Here is an 18,547-nt window from a genome sequence, read left to right as displayed (position 1 = left end):
TCTCCTTGAACATTTCACTTCAAGAACTCATTTGACTTCAAGGATTTGATTAGCAAAACAATTCTGGATCCAACTCTTTGCCCTTTTACAGTGGGATCAAAGGTTTGGTCAACCTTTTTAATAGTCATTATTTTCCTGTATAAATCGTTGGTTGTTACAATAAAAGATGTCAGTTAAATATATCATATAGGAGACAAACAGTGATATTTGAGAAGTGAAATGAAGTTTATTGGATTTACAGAAAGTGTGCAATAATTGTTTAAACAAAATCAGGCAGCTGCATAAATTTGGGCACTGTTGTCATTTTATTGATTCCAAAACCTTTAGAACTAATTATTGGAACTCAAATTGGCTTGGTAAGGTCAGTGACCCCTGACCTACATACACAGGTGAATCCAATAATAAGAAAGAGTATTTAAGGGGGTTAGTTGTAAGTTTCCCTCCTCTTTTAATTTTCTCTGAAGAGTAGCAACATGGGGGTCTCAAAACAACTCTCAAATGACCTGAAGACAAAGATTGTTCACCATCATGGTTTAGGGGAAGGACACAGAAAGTTGTCTCAGAGATTTAAGCTGTCTGTTTCCACAGTTAGGATCATATTGAGAAAATTGAAGACCACAGGCTCAGTCAAGTTAAGGCTCGAAGTGGCAGACCAAGAAAAATCTCAGATAGACAGAAGCAACGAATGGTGAGAACAGTCAGAGTCAACCCACAGACCAGCACCAAAGACCTACAACATCATCTTGCAGCAGATGGAGTCACTGTGCATCGTTCAAGCATTCAGCACACTTTACACAAGGAGATGCTGTACGTGAGAGTGATGCAGAGGAAGCCTTTTCTCTGCCCACAGCACAAACAGAGTCGCTTGAGGTTTGCTAAAGCACATTTGGACAAGCCAGCTTCATTCTGGAATAAGGTGCTGTGGACTGATGAAACTAAAATTGAGCTATTTGAGCATAACAAGGGGCGTTATACATGGAGGAAAAAGAACACAGCATTCCAAGAAAAACACCTGCTACCTACAGTAAAATATGGTGGTGGTTCCATCATGCTGTGGGGCTGTGTGGCCAGTGCAGGGACTGGGAATCTTGTCAAAGTTGAGGGACACATGGATTCTACTCAGTATCAGCAGATTCTGGAGACCAATGTCCAGGAATCAGTGACAAAGCTGAAGCTGCACCGGGGCTGGATCTTTCAACAAGACAACGACCTGAAACACTGCTCAAAATCCACTAAGGCATTCATGCAGAGGAACAAGTACAACGTTCTGGAACGGCCATCTCAGTCCCCAGACCTGAATATTATTGAAAATCTGTGGTGTGAGTTAAAGAGAGCTGTCCATGCTCGGACGCCATCAAACCTGAATGAACTAGAGATGTTTTGTAAAGAGGAATGGTCCAAAATACCGTCAACCACAATCCAGACTCTCATTGGAACCTACAGGAAGCATTTAGAGGCTGTAATTTCTGCAAAAGGCGGATCTACTAAATATTGATTTCATTTCTTTTTTTGTGGTGCCCAAATTTATGCAGCTGCCTGATTTTGTTTAAACAATTATTGCACACTTTCTGTAAATCCAATAAACTTCATTTCACTTCTCAAATATAACTGTATGTGTCTCCTATATGATATATTTAACTGACATTTTTTTATTGTAACAACCAACAATTTATACAGGAAAATAATGACTATTAACAAGGTTGCCCAAACTTTTGCATCCCACTGTATTTCACCCTGTGGTTCATTTTGAAGCTGTTTACTCATTTTAGTATTTATATCAAACAATTAAATAATATCCAAATTTTTAACAGCAACTGATTCACAGTTAACCAACAGTAAGTTGTATTTCTGGAAATATCACCTAAAGCACCTGAAAAAGTTAAAAACTGATAAACAGATAAATAAAACATGTATAAAAGCATAGCAAGATACAAATCCATGTAACTTATTCTTCATCTCAGCAATGAATGTGTCCTCATGCCACACTTTCCACAGTTAAATCTGTATATCAGTATGCAGTCCTGTATCTGAACCTGTCACCTTGAGGTGAACCCCCTTGGAAACAACATATTTTGATGCTGCTCTTTACCTCAACAAGTCCAAATTTAGTTGACCCGTACATCTAGAGTGGCCCCAAGAATCTATGAATCGTACGAGCAGCACATTAACCCACATCAGTTTGTCACAGTCTTTATGTCAGACACCACAAGCCCACCGCGCTTCATGGCTGCAGTTTGCTTTGTGGAGCAATCAAAATTGGTTAGTGTAGTTATGCCCACACTGGACATAACTGCAGACTGCTGCCTCATTCCATTCTCAACCTCTCAGAACATTTGTGGCGATAATTGCAGGCTCTGGAGATTCTTAAGCTGATGGAAATTTGGGCCAAAGTGGAGCTTAGAAAAACTGTGTTGCATTGAAGGAAGTGGTGGAGGAGGAGGTCACAGGACTTATGGGTGGGTGAGCTACTTTGGACAGGCCGATTCCATCTCAGACAACCCATCTAACACAACCACGATGAGACGCCAGGGCTGAACCTGGCTTAATCTGGCTCCAGATGCCATCATATCAGGCTCAGGTAGTGGTCCTAGACATAAGGAGAGCATAAATACACAAGGCATTCATAATTCATAACTCAGTTACTAATAACATAAAAGTTCTATACACACAAGTGATTCGTTTTTACAGCGTTACGTTATTTTGTACTCTAGTGTAATGCCTTCCAGCTCTGCTCTAACAAACACTGTTTTGTAGTTAATAATAATCTTTTTATGAGTGTTAAACTGTACTGGATGGCTGTTCATAAGCATTTAAATCTTAGCAATTGAAATTTGAATTTACCAATAATGTTAGTCGCAACCAGAAACCTGAAAACCTCTTGAAGTAGGAACACTCTCACAAAGCAACATTCACACAGTCAAAGAGCTCAGAGAGCTCTTGCTTGCTGATTTTAGTCTTTGCTTTACAAGCTCACAGACGAGTTCAGGATGGCTTCCCTTAAAAGTTAAAATAAAAAGGCAGTTAGTCTCTAATCTGAACTGAAGGTATGTGATTATAATTTATAGCACGTCTGTTCTTCAATCATGCAGAAATACCAACTCTAAACTTTAACTAGCGTTGTTATAATCCAGCCATAATCTGATTTAACCTAAAACCACCTCTATTTTTGGTGTTTGCCATCTGTGTAAGCCACTCGTGACGAGCCAGAAAAGGAGGAACAGCCGACATACAGAGCTATGAATAGTGTGAGGTCTGGTACGGGAATGCAGAACATGCATGTGGTTTCAGAACCCTTTACCGGCTGCATAAAAAGGCTGTTTTTATGTTTCAGGTTAAATTCAAGTCGTACTTGTGCTGTTGCATCACTTTCAGGAATAACGTGACACTGTAACTGCCCCTGTTGTCTAATACCTTTGCTTATAGTATGTACGGCAGCTCAAGACTTATTCTTATGGATTGCTTTTAACCAGTAGATATTACTATGTTTTAATTTTATGTTTATTACTTCTGACTGTTGTTGTGAAATACTTTGTGATCCTTATCCAAAAAGGCTCTGAAAGCAGGTTTTTTGTTTTGTTTTGTTTTTTAAACTTTGATGTCTGTAGAGAGCAGGTTTACTTTTGCGTCTATGAGAACATCATTCAATTCATATCTGAATGCATAATGGACTGCACTGACAGTCATCAGCCCGAGGCTCAGCTCTGTGCAAACCCGATCAATACAAAGGCCAATTCAACCCCCCAAAAGTCCCCACATCGCCTGCTCTCTTCAGTGCATCAGCAGGGAAGCGAATAATGCTCTTATTAATGGGGATGAGCAAACACGTTTTACAAAAATGTAAATGCACAGACATTGTGCCAGACTGAACTGTGGCCATCAGAGCACACGTATGGACAAAATTTTGACATAGATGTATGTATACCTTTAATGTGTCACTGACAAGGTGGAATTCCTGCTTGAATACTTGTTTTGGTTCAAAAATTCACAATGAATGAACTTCATTCACTGTGGATGTTGTAGCAATGTGGGTAAACCTCGTGATAAGACATATTTAGTCATAATAGTTTTCAGATGAATGTCTAATGAAGGAAGTAAGCAGGCTGGAAATGTTAAAAAGAAAAAAATCATGCGTGTTTTGGTTATTTTTTACACGAGGAGTGTGGTGTGGAGATGTTTATTGACTTTTTTTCTATGAGATGTGGCAGCTAGTGAACAGGGGCTTGATTGAGGGTGTACAATCAAGACAGAGCAGAGTACCCAGATCAGATCAATACTGTGCAGATGAGGGAGTCTCGTGGGAAGAAGCTGGGTTTGTTGCCATCTGGGCTCCCTAAAAAGATCCACTTTAACACAAGTTTAATCATTTGATCCCCACAGAAGGCACACAATGAAATTAAGAGTATCTGCACAGGCTCAATTCATGCTTCACATGATGATGGTGTTTTGTTGATTTAGACTGAAAAGCATGATGTAACAGGGAAGTACTGCAGTGCTCTGAAGGTCTCCTCACAAAACACAACTTGATATCACTCCCATATTGGTGTGAGTGCTCTCAGAGTAATTCGAGGGCTTGCTTGGCTCGTCATATGATGCCTCTCCAGCTATTACAGTACATTAGAAGGAAAGCTTGCAACCAGACTGTGGAGCTCATCTCCAGGATGTTTGTACTTCTGTGCTGCTGCTAATGTAGGAATGACAGGTGCTCTCCTCTTCTCAGGTGGTGCTGGTGGAGAAAAACAGCGAATGTGTAGTTAGTTAGCGTGTGTTTGGGAGCTGGAGGAAGACGCACGGGTGTCCTGGACGGGTGGTCCAGGAGACATTTGCTGTCCCGTCTCAGGTTCCAAAAAGAGCATTCTGTTCCTGGCCCTGCAGAAAAACTGTGCATCGTTGTGTATCTGAATCTAGATCTTTGTCTCTGTTCATGTCACAAACTGAAAGCATTTTCTTTTCTTTTTCTTTTTTTTTTCCACACAAGCACATTTCATAATCCTCTATTTTTTTACACCAAAAATAACACAGACAACCAAATTTTAACTTGACTGGTTACAGTTCCCTCTAACTCATTATGATGTACATTTCTGCAAAAATGAAAAAGACGTGTACTGGGCAAGAAGTATTAAAAAAACATGGATGATTACTCGTTGGATGCAAAACAAGGCCCAAATGTACAAGAACTGGCAGCTGGTGGTCCAAAACCAGAAAAAGAACCAGAACACCCAAAAAATGAGATGAAAAAAAAGAAAGAAACTAAAGCAAAGAAAGGAGGAGGTAAGGAGGGAACTGTGAACTAACTGAACACGTGTAAAACTAAGCTGAGAAGTAAAGAAATCAATGAAAAACTGCATAGAAAACAAACACGGACCCACAATGCAAGTGAACCTTTCGGAACAAAACAGGCGATATAAAGAATAATCAAAAATGTAACAGCAACACAATTAAAATGATCATAAATGAACTCAGCACAGCTTCTATTTTTTCATCTTTTTTCCACGTTGACTGTCTTTGAAATCATCAAGCATTTTACAACATCTTTTTTTAACATGTCTTTCAATATTTTTGTTCCTTTTCTGTTTAATAATTTATATCACTCATAAATCCCCTTATTAAATGTGGTACCGGTGGGTTAAGCCCCCTTTAAATAGCCAACAGAAGGTTTAATCTCCTATTAAAGTGGGTGGTTGAGGCATTCTTCCTCTGAGTGCAGCTGATATAAGTGGTCTTCATGTTAGCACAAAGAAACTATTTCTGTGTTTGATTTTTTTGGGTGGAACAAGTTCTGATTGTATTCACAAACTACAGAGAGCATGCTGTAAATTTGATCTAGCTACTTTGGCCTTCATCATGGATTTTCTTTCTTTCTCTTTGTGTGTTTCACTGTTTCTCTCACCCTCTTTTCTCCCTGTCTTTGATTCATGCATTATTTATCTCTCAGAGCAAACCAGCTTCCTCCCCCCCCCCCACCCCCCCCCCACCCCACCCCAGCCCCTCATGTCCCCACTGCCCTCCTGTTCTATATAAATCACAGTCACTTTCAATTGATATGTAAGATGAAACCATCACTCCCATTTCTTAAACATATTCAAAACTAGGAGTTTAAGTTTCTCAGGCGTACTTTCTGGTTTGCCTTTTATGTTCATCATGGCATAGATTCAACAAGGTGCTGGAAATATTCCTCCGAGATTTTTGTCCATACTAACATGTCAGCATCAGTTGCTGCAGATTTGTCAGCTGTGACTCTCATTCCGGTACATCCCAGAGGTGCTCTATTGGACTGAGATCTGGTGACCTGCTGGAAGGAGCCATTAGATGATCCATACACTGTGGTCATTAAGTGATGGACATGATCAGCAACAATATTTAGGTCGGCTGTGCTGATCAAACAACACTCAGCTGGTGCTAAAGGGGTCCAAAGAGTGCCAAGAAAAAATCCCCAGACACTTAAATCACCACGAGCAGCCTGAACTGTTCGGGACAGGATGGATCCATGCCTACCGACTGAATGCTGACGCAGCTGATAGGAGAGACACCCAGTGTGGTCTTCTGCTGTTGTAGTCCATCTACTTCAATGTATTGTGCATTCAGAGATGCTTGTCTGCATACCTTGGTTGTAACGAGTAGTTGTTTGAGTTGTTTTTGCCGTTTTATGACCTCAATGCAGTCTGGCCGTTATTCTCTGACTTCTGGCATCAAAAAGGCATTTTCACCTGGAGAACCGTTGCTTGCTAGATATTTTTTCTTTTTCAGACCACCCTCTGTAAAACTTAGAGATCGTTTTGTGGGAAAATCTCAGTAAATCAACAGAAATATTCAGGCCGCTCTGACTGGCACCAACAACCAAAGTCACTTAAATCCCCTTTCTTCCTCATTCTGGTGCTCAGCTTTAACTTTAGCAGGTCGTGTCTGACCATGTCTTCGTGCTTAGATGCTTTGGGCTGCTGCCATGTGATTGGCGGATTAGACTTTTATATTTTCATAATAACTTTTAACATGGATATTAAAGTCAGTACAAGAACAGATCTGCACACATTGCAACATCATTACATAATATTTTCCAACTGTGAAGTCAAAGAGTTCATGTTGATGAATATGGCCTTTACCGTGATCAATACCTACACTGGGAGATTAGTGAGACCAGTACTTCAACTTTTATTATTTATTAATGAGCTGTTTGCATTACAAAATTTTAAAAAAGAGTTTCGCCAAAAGGAGTGTGAGAGCTAAACTACTTACTCTTAAATGAATAATCTCAATTATGCTCCCTAATGAGCTTTATTACAATTCTGGGAACCATACTGGATGAGTCACAAGTATACTTCAATGCCTTTTAACTTGTCAAATGTTGAGTCAAGTGAACCCGATTAAAAAAGAAAGCTACAATACAATTTATTTTGCTTCGGGGATTTGAAGTAAGTGAGGATATTGCACAAACATCTACTTACAGAACTCATAAACATCTCTGCCATTACTGAAGCCTGTTCTGCTGCTACAGCGCTTTAAACAAGTATTGTCACGATTTGAATCCATCATTTTTTTTTTTTTTTTGCCTCAGGTGTCTCCAGCAGTACATCACCTCTTACGCATAAAGGCAGCAGTGTTTCTGAGAAGAGCAATCCTCTCATTCCACTTTTCTCCAGATGATAAATAATTTAATATGAGTTTTAAATAGGTCACATAAAAAAAAAAGAAGTGATTTTCATGTGATGTGATAGAGTCAGACTCACTGTGCATCGTGCGCCACATTCAGCCCACGTTGATCATAATTGGGCTGGACCCGTAATGTGCCATTGTGACTCTTTTGGCATAAATTGTAAGAAACAAATGTGTTACATTGCAGAAACGGTTCTGGTAGCTCATTGCCTAGACTGTCCTGTAATTAGAAAACAGAAAGTTCTTGTTAGTTTACAGACAATGCCTCATTTAAAAAATACACCGTGCACGGACTGTAAACAAAAATAAAAAATAAATAAACAAAACAAAACAAAAAAACAACAGAAATTTCTACAGTAGTGAAAAAAGGTTTCTGTTAATTGCTGATGTATTACTCTGTTGTAATATATATATATATATATATATATATATATATATATATATATATATCGGCAGCTGTAAAACACGAGTTAAAAAGTCCAAAAACTTATGCCCACCTTCTCTTGATCCAAGGCTGTGCACTGGGCCGGATTGGACTTTTTGCTGGGCTCATTTGCCCCCCCCCCCCCGCCCGTTCGACACCTCTGGGACAGACGACTCTCATTAAAGTTAACTTTTTATTTGTATGTTTGTTGGTTGGTTGTTTTTGGTTGTGCATCATCAGCGTGGATGTTACTGCAGACATCCGTAGGTGTACATCCGTGTGACTGAAGGGACTTCTGTTTTCAGTCTGACGGATGTCTTCCTTTCAGAAGTTTTTCAAAGGAGGCTCATTTAGACGGGAGGCAGTCTGGTTTTTTTAAACACTTGGTTTGTTCGACTCAACAGCAACTACCACGTAATTTAACCATTTAAAAAAGAGAAAGAAAGAGCTATTTCGTGTGTGTGTGTGTGTGTGTGTGTGTGAGTGCGCGCGCGCGCACATTGTGGGCGTGGAGAGGGAGACGGGCCCTTCCCTGAAGCCGCTGAGCGCTTCTGCCAGATGAAACGCTGTAGGAGGAAAGAAGCGCACGCAGGCGTGAGTCCGATGGGTCAATCTCAGCGAGTGGATCGCATCTGCAACTAGGGCTCACGGACTTAGTGACTTCCCGCTGCGGGTTTCACACCTGACACAGCTCACTTACTCGGACAGTTTCTTATTTATTTCCTCCTACTCTAACAGCAAAATCCAAAAGATTTGCAAAGACACACAATAATGACAACTGAGTTCAGTGCAGACTAAAGACTGCATCACTCTGCCCTGCATCCGACGGCTGACCTCCCTGGAAAGATGCAAACAAGACACAGAATGTATTGCGTGATCGTAGCAGTGTTGCTTGGAGCGGTGAGTACTCTCTGACATAATCATCGTGGGTGTTAAATATTTGCCGTCAACTTCACCTGGTTACATTTTTCCCTGTCACATCGTGCGCAAAAAGCATGCCAGTTGCGCATCAACATGGTCCCATTAGAAGGTGGTTAAAAGCTGGTGCGAGTGTGTGGGGGAAGTTTTGTCTCTTTCACGTGTTTTATTTTCTTTTTATTAATATTTTTTCTTCCCGTCCAGCCTGTCACGCCCTTCACCTTTTGAGAGAAAACTTTCCTGAAAATCTTTACTTTTCTCTCTGTGATTTAAAGTCCCAGTCGTGTTAGATGATACTGGTATTTGTGGTGCCCACCTTCGTGTCTCTGCACCTGTCCCACCCGCAGCCCTGGCTTGACATTGTGAAGCAAGAATGGATGTATGCAGGAGCCATTCAGGTTGATACTCTATAGCCTCAGTTGTGGATCTGTAGTTCCACCCTTCTCAGTTACATGTGGCTCCACAGACAGGAGGACAATAACAATGTAACAGTGGGCTCTGTGGAGGAGATCACCAGTAAAGCCCGGGTTTGGTTTAACTTTGGTGAATTCCTCGATTTACTGAGTTTGTGAGGCAAACTTGTGATAATGGGCATACAGGAAGTTAAACATTAAGCATGATCTGTAGGGCGATTTCTAGGCGATGCACAGATTCTCACCACTGCGAAGGCCTGGAAGATGAAGCTACACAGAGGCAAAAACAAGCAGATGCAGGAGATGGAAGTAAACATAGAGGGAGGGAGACAGGGGGGAAACATGACCATGTGGGAGAGGGAAGGAAAATCCACCACCTTATGAGGATTCATGAAAACTATGCCAAACTGTCTGTTACATGGACACGGTCAGCCTGTGCTGTGAGCTCGTCAATGTCTTGGTTTTTGGAGCCGGCTGCATCACTGATACGTGACAGCTGCTCCCACTGATGGGTATACATCCTCTGCTGGCTCAGCACATGTAATATTGATAGAGTCTGAACCACCCTCCTACCGACTCCCAGCCCCCTCACTTTTCCTCTCCTCCTTTCCCCCTTACATGCTCACTTGGCTCGCTTCTTGTCTGTTTCTCTCCCTTTGCCTCTCGCTCCATGAAGTGATGATTCAGCTTTGTTTGCGAAGGCACGGGGTTGTCGTGTAACTGGCACCCAGTGGGCCAACAGCAGTTTAGGGTCCACGTCTGGATTAAAATTAAGCCCAGTTTATTGGAAGGCTGGTTTAGTGGAACTCTAATGGCTTAACAAGCGCTGACAGCAGAGGTCCAGAGGTTAAGTGCCTCCAACTTAAAATTGACTGTTGCATTAGTAAGATTGGTTGGAGCATTGAAAGTGGTGTGTCCAGATGCTTCTGTGCATTCATTTGTGTGCGTGCGCGCGTGTGTTCTTCTTACTTCTTGATTTTGCTTCAGGGAAATTGGCTGACAAAAGTTGAAGCATGCAGCCCACAAATTTCCATCTAAAAAGCAGGAAACGTGCAAGTCGAGCTGCAACTTGCTCAGTGCTCTGCATCCTTTTTCTTTTTTCTATTGCTCAAGCCGTATGCTGAACATCGCATTGCCCTCTAATTCTTCTGTTTGCACAGCCCAGCAGACATTACTGATGCACTTTAACCTCAGTTATTCATCTTTGAGGCGTCTTGGTGCTGCACACCCTCACCTGGAGCTAGAATAGGGTAAAATAAAAGTACAACAACAAAAAAAGACGCAGTTGTCAAAATGCTGGAACTTGGAGTCATTTCAAAGGTGTCAGTTTGACTTTTGGAACAGGTTTGTTCACATGTAAGGTTTGTAAATGTGTTTGCACGAATGTGAATGTTTGGTTGGGTGTGTGTGGAGTACACGAAGCGGGCAGCTCAGGGGAAGCAGCTACTGTAGAGTGATGAGCGTGTGCAGATGGGAAAGGTGAGCGTGAGGTAGAGCGTGAGGTAGAGCGTGAGGTAGAGCGTGAGCTGCGGTGAGGAAGAGAGCAAGGGCTTTGAAGTTGTGAGGAAGCTACAAAGTGAAACATTTTGGAGGCTTAAATCACCGCATGGAGAAAGTGTTGCAGGTCACACAGAGAGAATTTGGTGTTACAACAGTCAGAGGAGAATTAGGAGCTTCACTCGATGAACATAAACTGTCTTTGTTTCCCAGAGTTTGTGCACTTTCATGAAAATAATAGATGAATCAAACTAACCAGGCATTTTTTTAATGGAACATTTCAAATAAAAAGTTCCTGCATGAGGCTGAAAACATTCTTGAACATTTAGAGGATGAAAAATTAAATACCAAAGACTTGAAGTTCGATGAACCGTGACACCGTTGAGAGCAACAGCGAGTATGTGTTTGTGTAGGTCCAAAGGAAAGCGTACATGCTCACACCCATCCACACACTCATGGACATTATCTGCCAGCTGACTCAGTGGAGGTGCTCGAGGGGACATTTGATGTTTCTTGGAGCGCCTTTCTCTCGTCAGTAACATTCCACACACACCTGAACCCTGACGCCTGTCAGGCGATTGTACCTCCTTCGCAAAATGCCCCCATCAACATACCCACATCCGTCCTCTCTAAGTATATTTGCTGTATCTGACTTACATTTAGTAATAAAAACAAAAAAGTGCCTTAAAAATTGTTTTAATGTGGTCTAACAAGGCTGAGACACAATTTTCTTTACACCCTTCATCTATGAATAATGGAATAACTCATTAGACATACACTGGCTTACAGCAGACGGTCCTGATTTCATATATATCAGCTTAAAAATCATCATGTATATGCGGAAAAGGAAAACATAAAGCTTTGTTAGTATGTAACTTTGTCTTGTTTGCTTTAGAGATTAAGGTGTGCAGAAGAAAGCAAAGATTTAGCTGTTAGATATAATGTCAAAGGCCATGCACACTCATAGGTCTTAAGAGTTGTAGTAAGATGTAGAGACACGTCCCGGCTCAAGCCTGAGTGTCATGTATTTATTTATGCCTGAGCAGAGACACACACAGATGTCTTCACCTGTCAGCAGCTTTGATAACGCACTCAACAGGTTATTGTTTGCAGAATGTAGATAAGACCAGCTTTATCTTTGTGAGGATGAGTTATTTTGTGTGCTCGCACTTTATAAATGCCTTCGCTTCTTAAACTTCCATGTGACCGTTTAAAAAAAAAACAAAGCAGGACCTCATTGTGACCTCGAGTTACAGATCCCGTGTGTCAAAAAATGCAAGCAGTTTAACCAGAGAATTATTTGTTTCTACAATTTATTTTTATTTGAAGCCAGACAAGGAAAAGAAAACGTAGTATTGCACAAAAGCAGAGAAAACAGAAAAAGGGACTGTGGAAAGTGGACGGTTTTGTGAGGCTTTGCCATTAATCATCTCACAACTGTTCTGATTTTTCTTCCCACTTTCCTTCGGGGTCCTCACTGGCCCCGTGACTAAACTAGTTTAGTCCTTCCAAAATAAACCTAAGCAGATGCCAGACAGTAAGAAAGATTTCCGTTTTCTAGAGCGTTGTTTATTTTTCCTTTCTTTCTAATGCTCTTTCTTGTGAAATACTGGGGCTTCTTTCCAGCATGATGGCCTTTTCAGCCAGCGGTGTGGGACTGAGTTTATATGAAGTGTGCTTGTTGCACAATATGAAACATTGCTTCGCTTGAGACAAAACATTAAACTTTATCTGTAAAATTATTTTTGTGTGTGTTTTACTGACAATCTTCAATTTGCTGCTGTTAATGGAGTTGCTGTCATTCTGCAGGTTGGGACCCTGGCCAATAAGGGAGCATGTCCATCAAACCAGTATACACACAGTGGCGAATGCTGCAAGCAGTGTCAGCCCGGCGAGGGTGTCGTCCAACCCTGTGGGGCCCAACAGACCGTCTGTGAGCCGTGCCTCGATAGTGAGTATCACACAAACAGCTGTCTAAATGTCACGAGAACACGGACACTCGTAGATTCAGGGGTTTCTGATGCAAATACACAGAAAAAAAACCCGGACGCATGCACTCAAACATTAATGAATGAGCTAGCTGTGCTGGTTACATGCCTCAGAGCAGAGCTCCACGAGCACGCCGTGTAGTCTCTGGTTCTGATCATCAGTGTTTCATCTGATAGAAGAAGATGATAAACTGATGCCCTGAAATTCACCCTCTGTCTTCTTCCTACTTGTTCGAGCTTTCCGCTGTGAGTGTGTCCCTGGAGAAAACACATGCTTCCAACAGCAGTTTATGGAGGATTGTAAATCAAATGCAAATTTCCTTCAAAGTTTGATTTAAAATCCAAAATCCTTCCGCCAAACTGTAAGACAGTGAATAATTTTGGGCTCAACAACAGCCTTCTGTAGTTTTTGCAAAGCTAGATTTTGTTATTAGGATATCAGCAGCTATAGTGAGTTAATCTTTGTTGTTTCATAGTAGTATAGCATGTGTCATATTTTAGTTTTAGCCCGTTTTTAAAGCTTATTTATTTTTTCCTGTTTTAAAATGTAAATTTAATTATATTTTTTTGTGTTTTATGATAGCAAAAGCTCTCCAGCATTGTTGTTTTTTACATTACATTTATGTTTAAATCAGTTCATCCTTAAACATAATAAATATGATTCTACAGGACATATACATGACAGTCTCTACTGCTATGTTTACCCATAGACTGTATACAAAAGATGTACGGAGCTATGACTCTGCCCACTGGTTTGTGGACTTTGTTAAAGAAGCCTTGGCTTGAGTATTTGTGTCGTTGACATCTCAGCTTTTTGAAACCAGTAGGCACATATGAAGGTTGATTTTTTTTGTCTATTTTAAACTAAATGGGACCATAAGTTACTAAATGAACATCATGCTACATTCCCATTGACTTTAAACTAAGGATTGAGACCATAAACTCATTAGCAAAGTGTTTACAGATGTCGTAAGAAGTAAGGAGTTGGGTTGATTACTGCTATGATTTGTCTTGTTTTTACAGCCTAGTAAGCCCCCCTGCTGGTCAATACAAAAAAATCCAGGTTTAAATCAGGCTAACATTTCCACATCACACTCTTGATTTGTTTATTTGTCCATTTTTTTATGAGAAAAAATGGACCCGCCACATAATCAGGCCATCATCAGAGCTATTAAGACACAGTGTTTCCGAAGCATGATGTTTTTTATTGAAGTCACAGGACTTCAAAGTCATTACGATTCATGCTCTGAGTTCTTGAATTTCAGGGCTGTCCAGCTAGCCTTTGATTTGACAATAGCATCCCTTGAATCATGTAAGTGCACCTAAAAACAGCTCCCAGCTAGATTACCCAGCAAAACAGCTCTCAACATTAGTGTGGATGAAATTAGATTATCACTCTTATGAAACCACGGTGTTGTATGCCAGACAGTAACAGACTTCTTAATGTTTTTACATTTAATTTAAAGCATTAAACTTTTTTGGATGTTTGGAAGTAAATTGGATGCCAGACATAATTGTTCTCCAGTATTCTGCCCTCCTCACGGCCTTTACCATGTAGGGAGAGAGGCTTTGTTGGGCTGAAAGGCTTTCTGAGGACAGTGATGTTGAGAGGATTCAAGAGCGGGAACAGCTCCAAATTCTGTCAGAGAAAAAAAAACTCTGTTGGAAGATGTGTAGTGCATTAGACAAGCTGTTATGTCACAGTAGATTTGGTAAGCATGAATGGTGACTGCAGAGCTCAAAAAGGTATTTAAAGTCTTCTCAGTGTGGTACAGCTCCACATTTTGGCACAGGGAAAATTTAACAGCATGAAATGTTTTGGGAAATTTAGAATCTGAGGTCATCTCGGAGCTACAGAGGACACATTTGGTCTACAGCCAGTTTTTCTTGCATGAATTCCCTAACCATCTTGCAACCAGGCCAGGAAGTAGCTGCAAACCTCCCTGAGCCAGCGGAGGATGGTAACCCATGAGCCAAGGAAACCCACACTCACAAAATGATTCAGACTTCAGGTCATGAGAGAAGTCGTGAGAACGTGGATGTAGATTATTTATTTATTTAGGATTGCGGGTCTTCTTTGAAAGATGTATGTGTTTTTCAGTGTTTAGAGTTAGTCGACAACTTAATGATATGTTGCTTTTGTGCATAAAAGCGTTTAGTTCTAGACTTCTTGTCATAAACTGTCTTCTGTTCTATTTCTATTTTTTCTTTTAAAAAAAGCTTCTGTTGTCTGCTTAAAATTATAGTTATTTGAAATGTCCCAAAGGATAATAATTATCAGTCTTATAGCGCTGGTTCAGCTCAGGCGTGAACAAACAGATGGTGACAAGATCTGCTCGAGCTCATAAACAGAGAAATGCCAAGCAGATATCTGTTCATGAGATAACGTTATAATGATGTTGTAAAACACACGCATAGATATGAAGCTGAAGTTTCTTTATTCAGCCCATTTACAGCGCGCTTATCAAATCGATGCTTTAACAAGCCAGCCTGAACATTGTCTTGTGATATGCATAAAAGCTTGGCTGGTGGCTTCTTTCTTTTTCTTTCACCTGCTTCAGAACCACAAATTTAGTTGCAAAGGCTACAAAACAAAATAAAAAGACTGTCTGTTGTTAGTTTGTTTGATTAATTACTTCGTGAGATTAACATGAATGAGCGTTAGTGACCTTTCCCAAGGGCCGGACACATTTTAGACAAGTTTCTTATTGTAAAAATATGTCATTTATCATCGCTGTGATGTTTCCCCATGATGGCATCCAAGTCAGATCACAGCGCAGGCCGTGCTGTATTATTAGACTGGGGGAAGTTTTTGTGCATTCACATGCTCGTTGGATGGTCCCATGTTTCAGTTTTGGTTTTGTTCATGTGCTTTTGAGTCATGGTGTAGGAACAACCTTGACACTAAGAAGGAGATATGTGGCATTTTACTTATCAGAACATGTGAACCACACGCTGGAAGCTGTTTCCAGTTTAGTGTTAATAATTAATGGTTTTTTATTCAGGCTTACTACAAAAGAATTACAGTTATAATCAAAAGAAAGCATGCCCTCGTTGAACTCTAAGGGTTTACATATTGGGACATAATAAAAACATGTGTCTTAAAATAAGGTAAGTATAACGTTAGGTGAATGACAAAAGGTGACATATTACACCACATGTTTACTTTTGTTTGATAAAAACTTAGCCGAAATGCAAACGCACCATGGGGAAAAGTAATAACACGCTAACTGCTTCCATACGGATTAAGAGGGGAAGTAGCAGTCAGATGCTGATAATCAAAGACCCTTGATTAACTCATGATCAGCAATTGTGATCACCTCTAAAAAAGCAGACATTCTGGCAGTTTCTGCTTTGGAGCATTCAGGTGTTTGTAAATGCAACGCCACAATCCTGCAAGGAGTGGAAGTCCAAAGCAATCACAAGGAGGTGTTTGGTGAAACACCCTTTGTGTGACTGCTTTCCTCAGCAACCTACAGGAACCACTTTTCATCCAGTTAGAAATACACATTTTTTACTCATGACTGGTGGTATACACCACTCTGAATCCAGTCATTAGTTATTATTAATCTATGGCTCTCTTCCTAGAGCCTCTTTTGATCTGTCTCCTTCTCCTCCCCACCACCTGATCATGGCAGATGGCTCCCACTGCCTGATCCTGATTCTGCCGGGGATTTCTTCCTGTTAAAAGGGAGTTTTTCCTTCCCACTGTCACCGCTTGTTGGGATTTTCTCTGTATTATTTTAGGATCTCTACAATAATAATAATAATAAAGACTTTAAGGCAACAGTTGTTGTGATTTGGTTCCAAATAAGTAAAATTGAATTTAAATTTAAATTGAATTTAATTGAATTGGTATGATGTCCTGTGTGCCGCTCAACTCTTACATGAGGAACCATAATATGTTACAGTTTTGCTTTCTCTGAGAGTCTCAAAACAAAAGCATCGCATTTCCTTCCACCCACCATGTGTCCTTCCATGTGCTGGTTCAGGCATATCGCCTACTTTTAATAGAATCAGATTGCACACCAATCTGTTTATAGGACACAGACTTCCTAGGCTTCATTTAGTGCAGATAGTTAACAGGATCCTGGCAGAAGTGCTAAAAAAGATAGCTAGCCAAAGCCCTTGAGGAGTTTGGCTGAATGAGCAGATAAGTGGAGATGAAACAGAACAAGTACAGCTGTACGTGGAAGTGGAATAGAAACAAGGCAAACTTCTCAGTAAATGGTTCACACACACTCACGTACAAACATGTCCAGGAAAATTCCCACACACTCACACAGACTAACACACATTCGGAGCCGTAGAGAATAAAGTCAGGACTCCTTTTATGGGTGTTGAAAACAAAGCGAAGGATTCAGTTTTAAACAAGTAGTAAAAGTTATGATACGCCGAACCACGAAGAGGCCGTCAGTACTCCCCCTCCCTCCAGCACCATAACCAACCCCCACTCCCCCAGCTCTTCTCTCCATGCTACAGCCTAGTGTTATTAATGTATTGACTTGCATTATTGATGCATGGCATTATGATAATGGCTCTGAGAGCACTCATGGGGAAGGGGGAGTGAGGGTAGTCCAAGAGTGGGGAGGGTGTAGTGGGACATAATAGGGGCAAGGGGGGAGTGTGATGGTGGCGGTAGGGTTTCAGTACACGACTGCAACAGGCCCACATAAAGAGGGAGGACAATAGTCCACCTCTGAAGACAGAATTAAACAAAAAATGTGAAGGACCCACATTTGACACCATCAATTTAAGGCACAACTGCACACACAGATTCATCGGGTTCTCAAATGACACGACCTTCTTTTCTTCTCTCCATCCGTCCGTGTCTGTCTGTCTCTCCCTATCTCTGCTGTAATCTCTGCATCATCAGAGCATTCGCCGAGGTTGGTGGGCCAGTGACGCAGACCAAAAAAACTTGATACGCTATCAGACACTGAACAGCAGAGGGTCATGGCAGACTGCATACCAAAAGCCTTCTGTCTCCTACAAGAGACTAGTTTATTTCAGTTTGCTTTAAAGATGGGAAAACAAGAAAAAAATCTACAGTAAACTGCACACATTTCACCACCTTGCTCACAAAGCAGGTAGTTGAGGACATAACCCTCAGAGTTAAAGCACTTGTTTTCTTTTGCTTTATCTTAAAATATGTCTTTATCGAAGCAGTTCACTTCCATCTTATTTACCATTATCATAGATACTCATTGGTGCTGTTAGTCTACAGATTAGCAACCTGATCTTTATATTTGCTTTATGCAGTTTATAAAAAAAATGGTACAATGCTTTTCCACAGTTTCCACAAAAAGTATTTATTTTGTTGAACTTATTTGATATTTTTGCATTAGCCAAGGACAAACTGCAACTCTGCAAGAGTCAGAAACTGGAAATAAAAAAAACAACAACAACAACACATTTTTGGCAGAATTTATGAAGTTAGATTCTGCCAAGATAAATTCACCAGTCTCTAATACACACATACACACACGAGCTGCTCTTACAAATGGGTCTGTTGCATAATTTAGTGGGTTTCCCAGTTCTCTATCTAGCCGAAATACAATTCCATAAAACATGCAATATTGATTGTGTCCTTTGCATCTATATCTGTCCTGGAAGTTTTGCACATATACTGCACTACATATCATTTACAAAACATTTCA

The 18,547-nt window shown here is 40.7% G+C and overlaps 1 protein-coding gene across 1 annotated transcript in view; it reads left to right on the top strand.

Annotated features, from left to right (window-relative positions):
• The first annotated feature begins 8,648 nt into the window (after nt 1–8,648).
• The window catches only part of ngfrb (nerve growth factor receptor b), a 35,581-nt gene continuing 25,682 nt past the window's right edge, over nt 8,649–18,547 (top strand). The window contains exons 1-2 of the mRNA XM_085466248.1: nt 8,649–8,971; nt 12,709–12,850. Of these exons, the coding sequence (XP_085322374.1) occupies nt 8,918–8,971; nt 12,709–12,850 (196 nt within the window). The 5' untranslated portion in view covers nt 8,649–8,917. The remainder of the gene's footprint in view (nt 8,972–12,708; nt 12,851–18,547) is intronic.

The sequence above is a fragment of the Copadichromis virginalis genome, linkage group LG8 (assembly GCF_057382275.1).
Source record: "Copadichromis virginalis isolate Kocher_CV1m ecotype Utaka linkage group LG8, C_Virginalis_male_GT1.1, whole genome shotgun sequence".
Lineage (NCBI taxonomy): Eukaryota > Metazoa > Chordata > Actinopteri > Cichliformes > Cichlidae > Copadichromis > Copadichromis virginalis.
The sequence above is the reverse complement of the archived record's forward strand: the minus strand, read 5'-3'. Positions and strand labels throughout refer to the sequence as shown.